This window comes from Manis javanica, chromosome 2 (assembly GCF_040802235.1).
Source record: "Manis javanica isolate MJ-LG chromosome 2, MJ_LKY, whole genome shotgun sequence".
In the NCBI taxonomy this organism is placed as follows: Eukaryota; Metazoa; Chordata; class Mammalia; order Pholidota; family Manidae; genus Manis; species Manis javanica.
Window position 1 is genome coordinate 103,847,420 of NC_133157.1, and position 22,228 is coordinate 103,869,647.

The 22,228-nt window shown below is 35.9% G+C and overlaps 1 protein-coding gene across 9 annotated transcripts in view; it reads right to left on the reverse strand.

Moving 5' to 3' along the window:
* Positions 1-22,228, reverse strand: part of WAC (WW domain containing adaptor with coiled-coil) — a 94,850-nt gene that overhangs the window by 4,422 nt on the left and 68,200 nt on the right. For 7 of the 9 annotated variants that reach the window (XM_073229015.1, XM_037026691.2, XM_037026695.2 and 4 more), the window contains 6 exons: positions 12,062-12,307; positions 10,319-10,441; positions 9,221-9,369; positions 7,176-7,294; positions 1,308-1,494; positions 193-320 (listed from right to left, as the gene is read on the reverse strand). In XM_073229015.1, the coding sequence (XP_073085116.1) occupies positions 193-320; positions 1,308-1,494; positions 7,176-7,294; positions 9,221-9,369; positions 10,319-10,441; positions 12,062-12,307 (952 nt within the window). The remainder of the gene's footprint in view (positions 1-192; positions 321-1,307; positions 1,495-7,175; positions 7,295-9,220; positions 9,370-10,318; positions 10,442-12,061; positions 12,308-22,228) is intronic. The other 2 variants (XM_073229017.1, XM_037026690.2) reach the window with 1 other exon arrangement.

Genomic DNA, 22,228 nt, shown 5'->3' on the forward strand with positions numbered 1-22,228 from the left:
ACCATCTAGAGATGCCACTACCATTGACCAGGAGTATTACTAAATTATGAAAATACAGTTATAGTGTTATGGGACATGACACAATATATCAAGAACTTTAAATTTCAGTAATGAAATTTATGTCTTCAGTCTCATTTAAGATAGATCTACAATGCTAAGGGACAAAAAAATTTATTTCAGCAAAAAACTTACCTTTGCTCTCGCAAAGTTGCTTGAATTTCACATACTCGGACTAAAGATCTTAAATTTTTTAATTCAGTACAAATTTCTGACATGTGAACACTTCCCATGTTATGGGCTTCTTCTCTCAATCTTGATGCCTATAATTACAGAAGTGAAAATCATGTAAAAGATGAGTCAGTCTCATACAAAAAATAAAACATTATTACATTTCTGAGTAGAACATATACCAAGATTACACAATCCTTTTCCTTAAAATAAACAAAATTCTGGTGAATCAAAGGGGGAAAATGATTCTTTAAAAAAACCATCTCTAATGTTGGAAGATATTTTTCAGATTTCCCCTTCAGGTTTCTTTAGAAAACAGTACTTACAATTTCAGAATAATATAGCACTAGGGTAGAAGGACTCATGATTTGTGGCTAAAAAAAAGATGCTGGGTCAGCCAAAGCAAAGTTGAGGTGTAACACTGATAAAAGGGCTTTATGGTATTCCTGCATCATGAGACATACAACTATCTCTGTGGACTTATAGAACATCAATGGTCAGTTATCTGATAAAGGGGAGAAGCCAATGGCACTAACTGCAATGTCCTAAGGTCTCTCATCTCAAAACAAAATGGTTTCCTAACTTCTAGCTGCCAGTTTAGTAGGAGTCATTAGATTAATAGTACTAACAGGTTTCAAAACTGTCAGAGTGGCTGGCTGAGAGGGGAAAAAACACTGGCTTTGAGCTGCATCACACTGCATTAACTGTGTGACTTCAGTATAATCTATTCTAGTCCTAAGGGCTTCCTTTGTTAAGATGGAAAAATACATTATCTTCATTGTTTGCAAAGAAGTGGAGATAAGAAACATAAAGCACTTGCACAGAGCTAAATGCTGAATACCTGATAATGGCAGTACTATGTTAAAGTACTGTATGTGAAACCACAAGAAGTTATGACATGAATACCCTGTAAGTACATATGAACTATTTTATAAAATGACTATAGTATTATTAGAAATTACTTGAAATATAGCTTGAGTGAATTCAGTGGTCCAGGTTAGAGTTTCTAAAAGAAGAACCAAGGTACATATTTGTTAGCCATCCACAGGTAAACATGTGCGATGAATCATGTAACATACCTGCTTCTCTGCATGATCTGCAGGCCACCCTTGAACATGTTTTATGAGATTTTCATTGAAGTGTGCTGCTAGCGTAGGTGTTAATGAACATGTAGGTCGGGCAGATGAATTCTGTGGTACAACTGTTGCATTTGATGCATTACTACTAGAAGTATGATTTGGACCAGGTGATGGACTTCTCTGGCTGCCAGAAAACAAAATTGGATGTGGATTATGTTTAAAAGTTGTTTCTAGGGATCCAGGAGGAAATAGTCTGTCAGTATCTTCTACTGACTTAAAAGATAACCAAATTCCTAAGAAAAATCTGTTATTTTAACATCAAATTAATAGAAATTAAAATACAAAGTAAATTTTACCAGGTATTCCTTAATTCACTTTTGAGGGACAAAAGAATCCTTTTAACACTAATGTCAGTCACATTTAAAGTAACAGGGCTCTACAAATGTGACAGCACAACCTGCTGACTTTGTACACTACAGACACTATTAACAACACTTACTAAGAAATGGTCACATTTTTTTTCACTTATTTGATTTTACAAAACAATTTAAATATTGATTTGTGCCTAGATATTTTTTGGTATCATTAATATACAGTTACATGAACACAGTGGTTACTAGATTCCCGCCATTATCAAGTCTCCACCACATACCCTATTACAGTCACTGTCCGTCAGTGTAATAAGATGCTATAAAATCATTACTTGTCTTCTCTGTGCTATACAGCCTTCCCTGTGCCCCCCACCCCTACATTATGTGTGCTAATCATAATGCCCCCTTTTCCCCCTTGTCCCTCCCTTCCCACCCATCCTCCCCAGTCCCTTTCCCTTTGGTAACTGTTAGTCCATTCTTGGTTTCTGTGAGTCTGCAACTGCTTTGTTCCTTCAGTTTTTTCTTTGTTCTTATACTCCACAGATGAGTGAAATCACCTGATATTTGTCTTTCTCAGCCTGGCTTATTTCACTGAGCATAACACTCTCCAGCTTCATCCATGTTGTTGCAAATGGTAGGATTTGTTTTCTTCTTACGGCTAAATAATATTCCATTGTGTATATATACCACATCTTCTTTATCCATTCATCTACTGATGGACACGTAGGTTGCTTCCATTTCTTGGCTACTGTAAACAGTGCTGCAATAAACACAGGGGTGCACATGTCTTTTTCAAAATGGGCTGCTGTATTCTTAGAGTAAATTCCTTAGGAGTGGAATTCCTGGGTCAAATGGTATTTCTATTTTTAGTTTTTTGAGGAACTTCCATACTGCTTTCCACAATGGTTGAACTAACTTACATCCCCACCAGCACCGTAGGAAGGAGGGTTCCCCTTTCTCCACATCCTTGCCAACATTTGTTGTTGTTTGTCTTTTGGATGTTGACCATCCTAACTGGTGCGGGGCGGTATCTCAGTGTGGTTTTAATTTGCATTTCTCTGATGATTAGCGATGTGGAGCATCTTTTCATGCGCCTGTTGGCCATCTATCTGAATTTCTTCTTTGGAGAAGTGTCTGTTGAGATCCTCTGCCCATTTTTTAATTGGGTTATTTGCTTTTTGTGTGTTGAGGTGCATGAGCTCTTTGTATATTTTGGATGTCAACCCTTTATTGGATCTGTAATTTATGAATATATTCTCCCATACTGTAGGATGCCTTTTTGTTCTAGTGATGGTGTCCTTTGCTGTTTAGTTTGAAGCTTTTAGTTAGAAGCTTTTTAGTTTGATAGAGTCCCACTTGTTCATATTTGCTTTTGTTTCCCTTGCCCAGGGAGATATGTTCATGAAGACGTTGCGCATGTTTATATTCAAGAGTTTTGCCTATATTTTCTTCTAAGAGTTTTATGGTTTCATGACATACATTCAGGCATTTGATCCATTTCGAATTTACTTTTGTGTATGGAGTTAGACAATAATCCAGTTTCATTCTCTAACATGTAGCAGTTTTGCCAATACCAGCTGTTGAAGAGGCTGTCATTTCCCCCACTGTATGTCCATGGCTCCTTTACCATATATTAATTGACCATATATGCTTGAGTTAATATCTGAACTATCTATTCTGTTCCACTGGTCCAGTCATCCACTGGGTCTGTTCTTGTGTCAGTAACAAATTGTCATGATAGTAGAGCTTGAAGTTGGGAAGCAAGATGCCCCCTGCTTTATTCTTCCTTCTCAGGATTGCTTTGGCTATTTGGGGTCTTTGGTGGTTCCATATGAATTTTAGAACTATTTGTTCCAGTTTGTTGAAGAATGCTGTATTTTGATAGGGATTGCTCTGAATCTGAAGTTTAGCCAGGATGGCCATTTTAACAATTTTAATTCTTCCTACCCAAGAGCATGGGATGAATTTCCATTTATTAGTTTCCTATTTAATTTCTCTTAAGTGTGTCTTGTAGTTTTCAGGGTATAGGTCTTTCACTTCCTTGGTTAGGTTATTCCTAGGTATTTAATTCTTTTTGATGCAGTTGTGAATGGAATTGTTTTCCTGATTTCTCTTTCTGCTAGTTCATCATTAATGTATAAGAATGCAACAGATTTCTGTGTATTAATTTTCTATCCTTTAACTTTGCTGAATTCAGATATTAGTTCTATTAGTTTTGGAGAGGAGGTGTTTAGGGTTTTTTATGTATGATATCTTGTCATCTGCAAACAGTGACCGTTTGACTTCTTCCTTACCAATCTGGGTGCCTTTTATTTCTTTGTGTTGTCTGATTGCCATGGTTAGGACCTCCAGTACTACATTGAATACAAGCAGGGAGAGTGGGCATCCTTGTCTTGTTCCCGATCTTAAAGGAAAAGCTTTCAGTTTCTCACTGTTAAGTATAATGTTGGCTGTGGGTTTGTCATATATGGTCTTTATTATGTTGAGGTACTTGCCCTCTATACTCATGTTGCTGAGAGTTTTTATCATGAATGGATGTTGAATTCTGTCAAATGCTTTTTCAGCATCTATGGAAATGATCACGGAAAATTTTTGTCCTTTTTCTTGATGTGGTGGATGATGTTGATGGATTTTCTAATGTTGTACCATCCTTGCATCCCTGGGATGAATCCCACTTGATCATGGTGTATGATCCTCTTGATGTATTTTTGAATTCGGTTCGCTAATACTTTGTTGAGTATTTTTGCATCTATGTTCATCAGGGTTATTGGTCTGTAGTTTTCTTTTTCTGTGGTGTCTCTGCCTGTTTTTGGTATTAGAGTGATGCTGGCTTCATAGAATGAGTTTGGAAGTATTCCTTCCTTATCTATCTTTTGGAAAACTTTAAGGAGAATGGGTATTATGTCTTCTCTAAATGTCTGATAAAATTCAGTGGTGAATCCATCTGTTCTGGGTGTTTTGTTCTTGGGTAGTTTTTTGATTACTGATTCAATTTCATTGCTGGTAATTGGTTTGTTTAGATATTCTGTTTCTTCCTTGGTCAGTCTTGGAAGGTTGTATTTTTGTAGAAAGTTGTCCATTTCTTCTAGGTTATCCAGTTTGTTAGCATAAGATTTTCATAGCATTCTCTAATAACTCTTTGTATTTCTGTGGTGTGCATCATGATTTTTCCTTTCTCATTTCCAATTCTGTTTATGTGTGTAGATTCTCTTTTTTTCTTAATAAGTCTGGCTAGGGGTTTATCTATTTTGTTTATTTTCTCAAAGAACCAGCTCGTGGTTTCATTAATTTTTTCTATAGTTTTGTTCTTCTCAATTTTATTTATTTCTTCTCTAATCTTTATTATCTTCCTCCTTCTTCTGACTTTGGGCTTCATTTGTTCTTCTTTTTCCAGTTTCAATAATTGTGACTTTAGACTATTCATTTGGGATTGTTCTTCCTTCTTTAAACAGGCCTGGATTGTTACATACCTCCCTCTTAGAACTGCCTTTGCTGTGTCCCAGAGAAGTTGGGGCGTTGTGCTGTTGTTTTCATTTGTCTCCATATATTGCTTGATCTCTGTTTTAATTTGGTCATTGATCCATTATTTAGGAGCATGTTGTTAAGCCTCCATGTGTTTGTGAGCCTTTTTGTTTTCTTTGTACAATTTATTTCTAGTTTTATACTCCTGTGAGCTGAGAAGCTGGTTGGTATAATTTCAATCTTTTAATTTACTGAGGCTCTTTTTGTGGCCTAGTATGTGGTCTTTCTGGAAAATGTTCTGTGTGCACCTGAAAAGAATGTGTATCTTGCTGCTTTTGGGTGTAGAGTTCTGTAGATGTCTGTTAGGTCCTTCTGTTCTAATGTGTTGTTCAATGCCTCTGTGTCCTTACTCATTTTCTGTCTGGTTAATCTGTCCTTTGGAGTAGCGTGCTGAAGTCTCCTAGAATGAATGCATTACATTCTATTTCCCCTTTTAATTCTGTTATAATTTGTTTCACATATATAGATGCTCCTGTGTTGGGTGCATAGATATTTATAATGTTTATGTCCTCTTGTTGGATTGACCCCTATCATCATCTAATGTCCTTCTTTGTCTCTTGTGACTTTCTTTGTTTTGAAGTCTATTTTGTCTGATAGCAGTACTGCAACACCTGCTTTTTTCTCCCTATTAGTTGCATGAAATATCTTTTTCCATCCCTTCACTTTTAGTCTGTTTGAGTTTAAGGTGAGATTCTTTTAGGCAGCATATAGTTGGATCTTGTTTTTTATCCATTCAGTGACTCTATGTCTTTTGATTGGTACATTCAGACCATTATATTTAGGGTGATTATCGATAGGTACGCACTTATTGGCAAGAAATGGTCACATTTTAACAGTTGTAGATAGAAGGCACACCTGAATATGTATCCTAAATGCATATAGATAAGGACGGGAAGAAATGTATCACTGGACTTTTAACATCAGAACAAAATGTTGCATCAGAGCGTGATAACATGAAGCAAAATATAGACATTTTATTGGAAAACAATTAATGAGTTCAGCGGCAAAGTAAGACCACAAAAACATTAACACTCTGAGGCTGGTTATCTTCTTTTAAAACTGTACAGCTTGGACTAGGATTTGGGGATATAGTGGTAAAAAACAAAAATTTAATCACCCACGTTGATTTCCTACCTGCTTCACCAAACTTGGCTCTAAACGAATTTCAGTTATTTCCAAAAACTCAATCTCCCAAAGGATGAAGAATTTTCATCACTGAGGATACTTAAAATAATACTGCAGCCTCTAAAAACAATTTAGAAGAATTTCCCAAAAATGTTCTGATCAATGGCAACATTGCTGGAGTAAGTGGACAGCTTCCGAAGGTGATTATTTTGAAAGGACAACTCTCATTTGGTGTACAAGTTCTAAAATGCTCATTTAGAAAATAAAAACAACAATTGAATTATTTTGCCACACTACAGCAAGAAATAAAAATAGGAAAACCAATCAAGTAAAAATAATTTAAAGCTGTACTTGTTAATTAACAAAGAGAAGTGACAACACAATATAGCCCTGACAAGCAATTCATAGTCAGAGCTGAAGCTAATAGAAAAACCTGACACACCAGTTGGGAAATATTGGCCCACGTTTTAGATGTAAAGAATTTTGGCTTCATCAGTACACTCAAATCTAAAAATGAGGTGGTTAAAAATGATGTTATTTACAACAAAGAAAAGTATTATGAAATCATGTGCCCTCTTTGTACAAGTATCACATACTGTTACTCTCATTATAGTCCACTAAGTAAAATTCTAAACAGCTACTTTCTTCAAAGTAACTGGGCCTTACTACTGAGACAACAATCCACTTGTAGATTAGATGAACCTCTGTAAATTTTATAATACATAATACTAAGTCAAGCTATCATGGGTTCTTCCAAGGTCAAATTTATATCATACATATATAATGCTTGAACAATGCAGCATGCAGTATTAAAGAAAAAATAATGTTGTTTCAATACACATCAACTTACTTTGACCGCTGAAGACTTCGAGGAGAGACAGGTTCATGACCTTGCTGTTTGTCAGCAGTTACAGGCTGCTGTGTGGCTGACTGTGAAACTGGTCCTTGCTTAACTACTGGAGTACTAACCTGAAATGTCAAACTCTAGTGAGACAGGCTTCTATCACATGGGCAAATAGCATGGAAACAAGATAAAAGTGTAAGTTCCATCAATGCAACTTCCCTACTATCTCTATTCCTCAGTAATTTTTAACAATAGTTGCCCTAATTCTGTTTCATAAGATTAATACTAGTAATACATATTTCACTGTGTAAATTATTGTCATTTAGGCCCCAAATACCTACACCCCTCCAAATCTAGTTAATAATCTTAAGCACTGTAAAATCTAGAGATTTAAAGAAGTGGAATCAAATGAGTTTCCTTCCCAAAAGCCATGTAGTCATAGAGAGTCTAGTTTTAAGACCTAGCTCTAATTTCTGCATAAAATGGCCCAGGCCATAAAAATTACTTTCTTAGTTCATCAGCATTACAAAACCAGTTCTCCTGATTTTGAGCCCAGTTTTCTTCCCAATACACTGCAATACTTCTTCTGATGTACTGTTACTTATATATCAATAAAAATAAATATTATCACATCATACAAAAAAAGCTGCTCAAATTTCAACCACATATGCAAAGAATGTATAGAATGTCCTATTAGAGATTGACCTATGGCCCATATAAAATTCAATTTGAGTTATCTTCAAAGAGATGTTACTCTCTAGAGGTAGACCAAGAGGTCCATGATTACCAGTGGGGACACAAACACTATTCACATTCAGATGCCACAGAAAAAAGACAAGCGGTTTTAAATGTTAAGTCCCAAATTAAGGTACAAAGGCAGACAGAGCCAAGTGTGATTAAGTCACATCCTCCAGCAGCAGTTTTATTTTCTTTTGTTTTTTGTGATTAATATTATCCCCAACAAATCCAGAATAATAAAGAACACATTTTTTATAATGAACATTTTTAATAAGATCTACATAATATTGAAAATCCACTTTTAAAAAAAACTTGAACAAGTTTCTGAATGCAAAAAACTGAGAGCCATCTGCTTAAGAGATCTGAAATGCTAATTTTATAAATGACTGTAAAACTTAACACTCCACTTATTTAACTTTTAGTCATCAATTGGTACTCTTTAGGATACCACTCTGAAGATGTTTTAGACTCTAAGAATAAGGTCTCTTGTTGAAACTCACAATCCTTCTCCCATCAAAATACAAGCAAACAAGGAGTCACATAATGAACAATTTTAACTCAGAATTTTAAAGATCAATCTAGACTGACTCTAAAACATGCACAGATAAATGGCTTACCTAAGGAAGGGATGAACCAGTAAGACCTAAAAGCCGGCCTACGATCAACTTCGAGCTATGTTTTAATGCATTTTTATTTTCAGTCTTTTGCTTATGACTTTCTTTGAAATAAATCATTCTTTGGCATAAAAGTTTGAAACAGCCCAGTATTTTACAACAAGTAAAATGAATTTCCTCCTACATTTACCATTAAAAAAATAAATCACTACTTATGTAAGGCTGCTTCCAGTTGCTCTTATCTATTAAATGAGGCTAACAGCAGTCGATTCTTAGGATGTGAAAGTTAAATATAATAACATACAAAGCTCTGAGCTTTGAACTAACTCATTTCTGAAATAAAAGTATGGAGGAAAACTCACTGGAAAACATGTTCTCTCATATCTTCTAGACTCTGAAAATTCTACAAATATTAAGACTCAATAAACCCTTCTTTACTCCACTCTCCACGTCACAAATCCCAAAACCAAGAAAGAAGAGTCAGTGCACAGGAAGTAGCACGGATGCAATTCCTTCTTCCACCACTCAAGTAACTGAAAGATTCTAGCCTGAATCTCTTCTCACTCACCTGTCACTCACTCCACCACTACTCCATTTTCAAAGAGGACTTGTTCTACAATATAAAATCTAAAACATTATTAACCTTATTATACCAAAAGTATGCAGTTTTCCCCCAAATTTCCCTCAAAAGAGACATACCTTTGGCTGTGAAGAAACAGGAGGAGTACTGATCAAAGGTTTGATAGGGACTGTGTTAGTCTGAGGTGTGCTTATTCTTGGAGACACATACGATCTTGGGGATGATGCATCGGACGTTAAAGACATCGGAGACTGATTAGATGGCGGGGCTGTGAAAGAGTAAAGCACTTAATTTCAAAGAACCCAAAAACCCCTGTAATATATATAGGGGAGATCTCTGCATCTCTCCACACGCCCTTTACCACAGAGAGAGAACACGTAACTGAAAAAGTCAGAATCTGAGATACTCACTGGGAACACAAAGCTAAATGAACTTGTGTGTCAGAGATAAGCACACCCAACCCAGTAGACATCCCTACCACCCTTTCTTGGATTGGATCAAGTAGGTAAGCCCAAACCTATTCTCATAGGGAAGGCATCCTCGCCGTCCTTTCTTCTTTCTTATCCTACATTTCGGCGTGGTTATCCCCCTCAGCCTCTTCTCTCCTGAAGCTTTTCAGGGGATTATGAAAAGTTTCTTCACTATGATACTTTAGTTTTAGACCAGATTTTCTTGCTCCATTTATCAGCTTTCTGAATTGGGGCTGGAGGACAAGTCCAAGTGACCCTTTCATTTTTCCCTTTTGTTCCTTTGTTTCTCTCCACTGACAGCTTCATGGAGAAGCTCGATAGCTAATTCAAGGCAGGATTTGAGCATTTCTTTCTGTATCCTCTAATCAAAACCATCTAACACCAACCTGAACCAAACTTCAACTGTTAGAAAAATATATTCACAAAGACTTTGTGGAAAAAAAAAAAGATTTCACAAAGACTAAAGATATATCACAGTTTACATTCAGCTTTGGAGTAAACTATTTCAGTAAGTTAAAATTTGAGTTAAATATATATTACAGATTTGGTGGCAATACTGTAAGATAAATGTCAAAGCTTGCTTCATCTAAAAAGGTAAAAAAAAAAAAATGCTACTGTATACTAGTCTTAAAAAAAAAACCAAACAAAATAATTATTATGGCTATCTCCTCAAAGACTAAAAAAATCTATTCTTTCCCCTCCCCCAAATCAAGACAAAATTCTAGAAATATTTAAGAATATGAATACCTTGTGTAGAGAGCTGAGCAGCTTGAGAAATCAGAGAAGTTATGTTGAAAGCAGATGGTCCAGCAGTAAGAAACTTATGAATTATAGACTGCAATGAGGCTTGTGTCACAGCTGCTGTAAGAACTAAAAATATATGTCTTAAATTAAAATAAAAACAGGCATATGTGCCATTAGTAACAACTTGAAAACTCAAAAAGAACCCAGAAAAAAATGGAGCACTTGAAACTAAGACTGTCAAAATTAAGTCTAGAAGATGGAAATAATAAAATGGGTCTAGAGATATAAATGATCTGAGGCAGAGGGAAAGGAATTTAATAGTTTTGTAACAAAGGAAAACAAGAGTTTCCTTTACACTAAATTTTAGGTGTTCGTAAAACTGAGAAATTTTCAAAATAGTGAACAGTGTTCACTCAAACATCTGATTATACCAGGAACTATCCCTATATAGGTGCAGTACTTACTACATGGTATTAACTGGATAAATGGTAGCTAGCTCATGCGACTGCTTTATTAGATAAGCTGACCACTAAAACCCTACATCAACACCCACTCCAATTATCTTTTAAAAATGGATATGAAAAAGCTGGGTACTTAGGAATACCATGTATTTTTGAAGCATAAGATCTTTTATTATTGACATTCTCTTAGCATGCTATCCTTTCTTTGAACTGTTTAAAAGCCCTACTTTGCCTAGTAAGACACTTTTATGTACCAAACAAGGGAATGGCATGGTTGTCTTAAAAATCAAAATACAGAAAAGAATATTAATGACCAGTTAGCCTAAAAAAACTCCACTTTTTGGATAAAAAACTTAACCACTTAACACTACTATTTAATAATATATAATAATGAAAATGTACACAAATAGAAATTGATTACTCTTAGCAGAAAATTTTGTAATGCTCTTGGGATTTAATATTTGAATCTGAATGGCTTAAAATGAAACATTTTACCCAGACTTCTTTAAAGTGGCTGTCTAAATAGTTTAGTAGCACACTGAACAAAGTTGGAATTAACAATACAAATCAACTTGGAAATATAGCAAAATGTTATTCAGAAACTTTTTTCAAGTATTTTAAAAAGGAACTACCCAAATTTCTATTCACTAATTGCATATATTAAATATTCCAAATAATTACTTACCCATATATATGAGGTTTTTCAAACTATGCTAGAAATCAAAAGTGCTTTTATATTAATTTTAGCAAATGCTGTTTTTACTTTTAAAAAAAATCACCATATACACTAAGCAGATAGAACAGCTTATCTCTAGTAGCTACCAGGTACATAGCCAAGTTCTTGAAAAATAAACAGAAAAATCCAAATTACAGTACCAAGGGTCTTACACTACGGGGGATATAAATTTCAAAGAACGAAGTTCAAATGAGAACTTCAAAATGAAAAAAAAAATTCATAAATTGGTATTTTAATAATTAGATATAGTTTGCACAGTGCAAATTAATTTTTTAAAATTGTTACAATGAGGGAGGGAGGAGGGGATTAAGAGACATTATAATCAGCACTCACAAGATAGGTAGGTCACGGGGAAGGCAGTACAGCACGAAGACAAATAATGACTCTACAGCATCTTACTATGCTGACACACAGTGGCTACAATGGCCGGGTTGAGGACTTGTTAATGTGACTGAATGTTGAAACCACAACACTGCTCACATGAAACCTTCATAAAATTGTGTATCAATGATACCTTAACTGAAAAAAAAAATTACAATGAAAATTTACCTTCATTTATTTTGGATATGTCCACATTAGAATTGTTAAGTTGCAGTGTGGCTTGCAAAGCAGGAAGCAACTGTCTAAGAAGATTTGGGTCCTGAAGTAATGGAGGTATGGGTGACTGTGGAACAGGAGAAACAGGGACTGCTGAAGCAGATGTTGGAGGTGCGGATGTGGGATTCAGTCCAGAGGCAGAAGATGTGGAAGGAGTTGTGCAAGAATGTGACACAGATTTGTCTCCTGATGTTGATTCTAAATAAAAAAAGAGATAAGGCTGAAAAAAACTACTGGAATAGAGGAAAATGGAGTGAACAAATAAGCATCTTCCATGTGCCAGGCACCTAACCCACTATCATTTAATATTACAAGGTAGAAAATAGAAGGGAACACAATAAATGTATTACTGACTAGAGTAATGAAGCAAGCATTTTTACATTCCAATTTCACAGGTGTGAAAACTGAACAAAATAGATTATGTAATTTGCTTTAAATCACAAAACTTGGTATAGCAGTGATTCAACCATACCTATGTCTGACTCCCTAAGTATGATGCTGTTTACTGTTAATGCTGAAGCACAATTATGTGTCAATTATACACTCAAACAGAGCTTCTATTAGAATAAAGGGACCATATTCTGTAGGACTTAATTATTTGTCTTCATAAAATAACAAGGTTATTTTATGGCCACAATAACAACCTACCTAAATGACAACAGTCTCAATACAAATCTCCATAGGCACCATGGAGCACCCCCAGTATGGGCTAAGGATGTGATGAATGAGAGAAGATGCCTACTCTAACCTTTTATACTAGACATTGAGTTTCAGAATTACACGCTTCCATTTTGTAATTAAATACATAAGGCAATGACTATTACTACCTGTAACACTTAAAAATTATTAGCATGGGATTTTCGGGAATTAAAGATGGTGGCGTGAGAAGTGAGACACAGATCTCCTCCTAAAACCACATATAATACAAAAATATAATTAACACAACTAATCCTGAAAGAGCAACAGGAAAGAAGGCTCCAACAGGCTGCACACACCTTGAGAAAAGAACAGACCTCACTGAACAGAGTAAGGTACAAAGGCCATCACCCAGCAGGACCCAAGCCCTTCTCCCACCCCAGCTCAACTGTGGGAGGAAGAGAAACAGAGCAGGAAGAGAGTGGATGCCTGGAACTGCTGAACACCTAGCCCTGGAGATCTGCTATGGGAGAACAAACCTACATTGCATGGTGCTCTGATGATTAGTGGGGAGGATGCAGAATACCTGGAGAGACAGAGATTCCAGCTGCTTGTGGAAAACAGGGATCCATATCTGGCTGATCTAAGTGGGCAGTCTGAGAGACTTCCTAAATGCGAGAGGGGAGCTAAAGGGGCAAGGATTGCACAAAGCTTACTGCTCAGGAGAAAGGGCAGGTAGACAAAATTCCAGGTGCACTCTGCCCAGCAGGTTGGGAACTTCCACAATCTTCAGGCGCTCCAACCCCGTGGCTGGCTATGCAGCTCCAAGGCCCCCCACCGTAACACACAGCCTGCTGCGCCTTCCTCCCGGCCAGCCTGCACCTGTCTTGCAAACTGGCAAACCCTGCCCTGGCATCAGGCAAGACAGAGGGAAGCCCCGCCTACAGCAGCTACAAACACAAAGCACAGAGGCTTACATCTGTGTGTTCAGCCCACTGCTTCAGGCAGTGGAGAATGGCATAGCAGCAGGGAATTTCCTCCCCACAGGCACCAGCACACATCCCTGCGAACCCCAACATCACTGCAGGGGCTGAGGAGCTAGAGAGAGTAGAGCTTCTGGGCACTAGAGGGCGCTACATACAAATATGAAACATCAAAGGAACCTGGTTCAAAGCAAAATCTCAGTATCACCAGAAAAAGGGTCAAGTGAGACTGAACTAATAAATCTTCCTGAAAGAGATTTCAAAATAAAAATCATAAACATGCTCCTGGAGGTACAGAAAAATATTCAAGAACTCAGGAACAAATTTAGGATGGAGATCCAATCGTTGAGAAACATAATGGAGGGTAAATAAAAGCAGATTAGATATGGTGAAGGAGACAATAAAATGAAACAGAAACTAGAGAAGAGGAATAGAAAGAAGCTAAGGCACAGAGAGAGAAAAGGATCTCTAAGAATGAAAGAATATTGAGAGATCTGTGTGACCAATCCAAATGGAACAATATTAACATTATAGGGGTACCAGAAGAAGAGAAAAAGGGATAGAAAGTGTCTCTGAGGAAGTAACTGCTGAAAACTTCCCCAATCTGGGGAATGAGATAGTCTCTCAGGCCATGGAAGAGCACAGATCTCCCAAAACAAGGGACCCAAGCAGGACACCACCAAGACATATAATAATTAAAGTGACACAGCTCAAAGATAAGGACAGACTATTAAAGCAGCCAGAGAGAGAAAAAAGATCACATACAAAGTAAAATAAAACCCATCAGGCTATCATCAGATTTCTCAGCAGAAACCTCACAGGCCAGAAGGGAGTGACATGACATAATGCAGTGAAGCAGAAGGGCCCTGAACCAAGAACACTCTATCTGGCAAGACTATCATTTAAATTTGAAGGAGGGATTAAACAATTTCCAGATAAGCAAAAGCTGAGAAAATTTAGCTCCCAAAACCAGCTCTACATCATATTTTGGAGGGACTACTATAGATGGAAGTGTTCCTAAGGTTAAATAGCTGTCACCAGAGGTAATAAAAAGGGATAGACAAAGAGTACAGAATATGATACTTAGTATATAAAGAATGGAGGAGGAAGAAAAGAAGGGGGGGAAAAAAACAACCTTTAGATTGTGTTTGTAATAGCATACTAAGTGAATTAACTCTTAGATAGTAAGAAAGTTACCTTTGAACCTTTGGTTAACACGAATCTAAAGCCTGCAATGGCAATAAGTACATACCTACTGATAATCACCCTAAATCTAAATCATGTGATTGCACCAATCAAAAGACAAAGAGTCACTGAATGGATGAAAAAATAAGACCCAAATCCCAAATGAACAGTCTAAACTCACTATTACCAAAACTAGAAAAAGAAGAACAAATGAGGCCTGAAGTCTGTAGAAGGAGGGACATAATAAAGATCAGAGCAGAAGTAAATAAAATCAAGAAGAATAAAATAGAAAAAATGAATGAAAGTAGGAGCTGGTTCTTCGAGAAAATAAACAAAGGAAAAATCATTACTGACACCACAGAAATACAAAGAATTATGAGAATACTATGAAAAATTAATTATATGCTAACAAACTGGATAGAAGAAATGGAAAACTTTCTACAAAAATACAACCTTCCGAGATTGACCCAGGAAGAAACAGAAAATATGAATAGACCAATTACCAGCCAGAAATTGAATTGATAATCAAAAAACAACCTAAGAACAAAACCCCTCGGACAGATAATTTGACTGCTGAATTTTGTCAAACATTTAGTGAAGACCTAATATCCATCCTCCTTAAAGTTCTCCAAAGAGTAGAAGAGGAGGGAATACTTCCAAACTCATTCTATGAAGCCAGCGTCATTCTAATACCAAAACCAAGCAAACACACCACAAAAAAAGAAAATTACAGACCAATAACCCTGATGAACATAGATGCAAAAATACACAACAAAATATTAGCAAAGCAAATTCAAAAATACATCAAAAAGATCATCCATTAGGATCAAGAAGAATTTATTCCAGGGATGCAAGGATGGTACAGCATTCAAAAATCAATCAACATCATCCACCACATCAACAAAAAAAGAAAAAAACGCCATGATCATCTCCGTAGATGCTGAAAAACCATTCAACAGAATTCAACATCCATTCATGATAAAAACTCTCAACAAAATGGGTACGGAGGGCAAGTAGCTCACCATAATAAAGGCCATATATGACAAACCAACAGCCAACATTATACTTAACAGTGAGAGGCTGAAAGCTTTTCCTCTAAGATCAGGAACAAGACAAGGATGCCCACTCTCCCCACTTCTATTCAGCATAGTTCTGGAGGTCTTAGCCATGGCAATCAGACAACACAAAGAAATAAAGGCATCCAGATTGGCAAGAAAGAAGTTAAACTGTCCCTGTTTGCGTATGACATGATACTGTAAATAAAAAACCCTAAAGAATCCACTCCAAAACTAGATCTAATATCTGAATTCAGCAAAGTTGCAGGATACAAAATTAATACACAGAAATCTGTTGCATTCCGATATACTAACGATGACCTAGCAGAAAGAGAAATCAGGCAAACAATTCCATTCACAACTGCATCAAAAAAAAAAAAAAAACCTAGGAATAAACCTAACTAAGGAAGTGAAAGACCTGTACTCTGAAAACTACAAGACACTCATGAGAGAAATTAAATAAGATACCAATAAATGTGAACACATCCCATGCTCATGGATAGGAAGAATTAATATTGTCAAAATGGCCATCCTGCTTAAAGCAATCTATAGATTCAGTGCAATCCCTATCAAAATACTAACAGCACTCTTCAACAAACTAGGGAAAATAGTTCTAAAATTCATATGGAACCACAGAAGACCCCTAAAAGTCAAAACAATCCTGAGAAGGAAGAACAAAGCTGAGGGATTATGCTCCCTGACTGCAAGCTCTACTACAAAGCCACAGTAACCAAGACAATTTGGTACTGGCACAAGAACAGAACCATAGACCAATGGAACAGACTAGAGATTCCAGATATAAACCCAAGCATATATGGTCAATTAATACATGATAAAGGAACCATGGACATACAATGGGGAAATGACAGCCTCTTTAACAGCTGGTATTGGCAAAACTGGACAGCTACATGCAAGAGAATGAAACTGGATTATTGTTTAACCCCATACACAAAAGTATACTTGAAATGGATCAAACACCTGAATGTAAGTCATGAAACCATAAAACTCTTAGAAGACAACATAGGCAAAAATCTCCTGAACATTCTCCAAAGAAATTCAGATGGCCAACAGGCACATGAAAAAATGCTCCATATCACTAATTATCAGGGAGTGCAAATAAAACCACAATGAGATATCACCTCATACCAGTTAGGATGGCCAGTATTGAAAAGACTAAGAACAACAAATGTTGACAAGGATGTGAAGCAAGAGGAACCCTCCTACACTGCTGGTGGGAATGTAACTAGTTCAACAATTGTGGAAAGCAATATGGAGGTTCCTCAAAAAACTAAAAATAGAAATATCATTTGACCCAAGAATTTCACTCTTAGGAATTTACCCAAAGAAAACAAGTTGTCAGATTCAAGAAGATATATGCACCCCTATGTTTATCACAGCACTATTTACAATAGCCACGATATGGAAGCAACCTAAATGTCCATCAGTAGATGAATGGATAAAGAGGCGGTATACATAAACACAATGAAATATTATTCAGCCATAAGAAAGAAACAAATCCTACCATTTGCAGTAACATGGATGGAGCTGGAGGATATTATGCTCAATGAAATAAGCCAGGTGGAGAAGGGCAAGTACCAAATGATTTCTCTCATTTGTGGAGTGTAACAACAAAGCAAAACTGAAGGAACAAAACAGCAGACTCACAGACTCCAAGAAGGGACTAGTGGTTACCAAAAGGGAGGGGTGGGGAAGAAGGAAGGGAGGGGAGGTGGGGAGGGAGGGAGAAGGGGATTGAGGGGTATTATGACTGGCACACATGATGTTACGAGGATTATGGAGAAGACAATGTAGCCCAGAGAACACAAATAGTGAGTCTGTGGCATCTTACTATACTGTCGGGCAGTGACTGCAATGGGGTATGGGGGAGGACACGATAACCCAAGTGAATGTAATAACCACATTGTTTTTTCATGTGAAACCTTCATTAAGAGTGTATATCAGTAATACCTTAATAAAAAAAATTATTAGCATGGAATAGCAACCCCACAAAACCCTACACTCCGTATTTAAAAATAAGCAAAAAAGTATAAAATATACACGGAAAATTATTATTAGAAAGCTGTCATTACAAATTATATACATATGGATTCAATGCAATTGCAATCAAACTCCAATAGCATTTTTGGTAGTCTTTGATAAGCTGATTTTACAACCTACCTGAAAGAGGTAAAGGCTAGTAATAGTCATAAATTTCTAAAGAAAAAGAACACAGCTAGTGATGTGCCTTCTCAGACATAAAAACATTAACATTTAAAACAAAACAAATTTAAGGTAGATTAAATTTCTGTATATACATTTAAATTCTTAGAACTAGTAGAGCGGACAGAGGAAGACATCTTTAATACCCAGATGCAGAAAATTACCAAAAAGCAAAACAATTACATCCAAATAATTGGTAACAACACTATAGAAAAATGAATACAAGGCATGAAAGAGAAGACATTTCATAGAAGAAAACTAAATGGCTTAAAAAACACAAAAGGTGGTCCACTTCACTGATAATCAGGAAAATTGAAATTAAAAGCAACAAGATAGCCTTGTACATTTACCAGATTGACAAAAATTTAAAAATCTAACATCAAATTTGTTTGCAAGGAGCAAAGGGTATACAAGATTTCCATGGAGACTCAACTGTTACAATCACAATGGAAAATAATTTGGCATTATATTAGAAAAATTGCAGACACACATACTTCATGATCCAGTAATTCCCTTACGTATTTACCCTTAGAAACTCTGATGTACATAAATCAGTAGAAACATTCAGCAATTTTTGTAACAATATTGTTTATTTTAACACAAAATTAGAAACAAGCCAAAGGTCCATCAACAGGAAAATGAGTTTACAAACCGGTATTTTCACACCATGGAATTTCACTAATACAGTGAGTTCAATGGAGGAAAAGGAGAATTAGAAACAGAAGCCCTGTAAGTAAAAACACTGAAATGAACTATTCAAGATGTTCATGCATATTCTCTTGCAATATTGGCCTAAGTACTAAATAGAAGATTTGCTAAAGCAACTTTTTATATTTCCCTTATATATATCTCCAGTTGAAGATTTTCAAGCTCATATATATAACTGAATTAAGACTGCTATGATGATATATAGAAGTTTCAGAATACTGCATATGAATATTACCTAACTATAAATCTTCATTTCCAATTTTCTGAACCAAACATTCATTCATTAATCTTCATGGTCCCACTGAAGCTGAGAATTCCTAGCAAACTTATTGAAAAGACTTCTTTATCAGCTTTCACAACACTATTGCAATAGTAAAATGAGCTAGCTCTCTAAATGAAATCGCTCTCTAAAATATGGACCTCAGGGCTGCTTAGCTACATTTCAAGGATGTGTTAACTGATCATGATCAACTCATAAGGCCTAAGAAAATTTATTTTTTGGTAAGGCACACATTTCAAAGGAGAGTCAGTAAGTCTAAGCATACTTACTGCCTATCACATTTAGCTTTGCTGTAGAAAATTTGAATGAAGATTTTCCTTATAAAAACCTACTTGTCAGTCACTACATTTTATGAGGCAATTATATTATAGACTCTTAAGTTTTTTCCATATCACACCCCTTAAAGTTCATCTTAAGGAATATATAGCTTAGGGGCATCGTGATTATTGATTAAAATGAAACAAGTTCTATATTTTTCCTTCCTGCACAAACAATAAAATTAGCATTTATATCCCTCTGAAATGAGCCTTACTAATTTTTACAGTGGTTTCCTTCTGCTTTTAATGACAGGAGTTGGAGAAGGTATGAGTTGTTTTCAGTTTTTTTCTGGTACTGCTAAAATCTATCCAAATTTGAAAAATTAACATAGGCTTGAAAAATCTTCAGCATTGCCTTTATTCAAGAAAACACTCTAAAACACAAAACTAACACATATCACTCTGAAGAAATAAAGTGTAAAAAGAAATCCCAAACATCCTTAACTTTGAATTTTAATAAGTTTGTTTACCCCAAGGATAGGTTTCTTTGCCAATACTATGAGAGAAGGCTGATAAGTAGTATGTACACTAGCTGACACTACTTAATATTTACGGAACCCTTGAACAAGTGACATCTCCAAAGGCCAGAATTTTTCTATTAAAAGGGTTGACTTTGAATATGAGTTTTTAACGGAATGCTTATCAGAATCACCTATAAAGTTTTAAAAAAATACAAATTATCCAGGCTCCCCACTCCAGATCTAATGAACCTGGGAAGGCCCAAGCATATATTGAACTTGTAAGACTTTGGATTCTGGCACCCCTTGCTGATTATGAAAAAATTAAAATTAGAGAACTTCCAAGGTTCCTATTAACTTTAAAAACAAGGAAACAAAACTAAAACAATAAAAAAGCATAGCACAAACATGGAAAACCGAGGTCTTCAGCATACCATTTTCACACTATTTTGTAAACTGAGATATAACCTTCTTAAAGAGTGAATCTCAATGATACCGAAAAAAAAATCAAGACATAACTGACATACATCAGTGCCAGGAGGACCACATGACTACCAGTACTCGTATATACCGTGAAATGAGCACATCAAGTCTAAGTTAACATCCATCACCACAGTTACAGAACTTTCATGAGTACTCTTAAAATTTACTCTCAGCAACTTTCAAATATGCAACACAGCATTAGCTATAGTTAGTTATCCTGTACATTACATCCCCACGATTTATAACTGCAAGTTTGTATCTTTCGCCCCCTTCACCCATTTTACGCACCCTCACCCCTGCCCACCATCAATCTGTTCTCCATGAACTTGCGGTTTGTTATTTTTTCCATGAGTATTTTCATACTGTTTTAAATAAAAGTTCTACTCAACGCCTCCCTCTCCCTGAAAGATACATCCATGCAAATGCCCATCCAAAGCATGTTATGTTATACATTTTTTAAATTATCTGCCTTAATCTATGTGTATAATTAAGAATAACTGATTGAATACTTAACTTATAAAAATAAATACTACCCTGAAAGTCAACCTTAGTTTCATCACTAAAATATAAAAGGAAAAGTGTTGGCTGGGTGCCCCTCATCTATGTTCAGAGTGCCCTAACACGTTTATTATCTATTACCCAATTTCTTTCATTACACAACTTACTCTCCCCATTCTGTTAGAACACAAACTCCTTCGGGAAAGCAATTCTGTTGTATTTACCTCTGAAGTTCTGGTACTAAATGTCTCTTGGCACCAAGATGGCATCAACATGCATTTGTTGACTGGATGTCTGACTCTGCAATAAAGGCCCAGGTGTACATAGATGGGCTCTCTCTCTAACCCTAGGTTCAAAACTTATGATAATGGGGAGGAAAGCTTAAGGTCTCTAAACTGACAAAGCAGACAATGAACAGCTTGCTTAATGCTACTTTCATAAAGCTAACTAATGCTATATAGTCTTAGAGGCAAGTTTAATTCCCTTAGATTTCTTTTCAACAATCTTATAATCAACTATTTTTTTAAACAAAGGACACAAAACTATTCAAAACAATAGTGTGTTTTGTCTACACAAACATTTTATTTTAATTGACATTTCTATTTGTCTGAAACCTTTAATCAAAAATCTGATCAGATGCAAGCCTAGTAGTATACTTAAACAATTTTATTCAAATTTGTTTCAAACGGAACAAAAAATCGGCATCTTTGAAAATAGTTAGCCAAAGACAAAGAAAGAGTATATGCTAACAGAATAAATGTAGTGTTTTGAATTGCAAAGCAGTTTCAAAAGGCTCTTCTGCTTTTTAAGTATATGGGGACTCTTGTCTCATTCCTTAAAATGCAAACTTTCCCAAGCATTCAAGAAACCCAGGTTACTTTAAGCATTTTTTCAGTCTTTGGTAATGGATGATACCTAGTTTTAGCTCTAAGCATTTTTATTTGCTGTGTGTGCCGATGATCTTTTAAAAGCTACTTAGCAAATTCTTCCTAAGGTACTTTAAACTTAACGGAAGTAAGTCACTTTCCCACCTGCTCTATCAAAGACTTAAAGATCTCTTTAATAGGACCCATCAAATAAAAATATTACCCTTTGATTTTTTTATATTTTTTTATTTTGTTATCATTAATCTACAATTACATGAAGAACATTATGTTTACTAGGATCCCCCTTTACCAAGTCCCCCCCACAAACCCCATTACAGTCATTGTCTATCTGCGCAGTAAGATCTAGAATCACTACTTGTCTTCTCTGTGTTGCACAGCCCTCCCCCCCCACATTATACATGCTAATCAT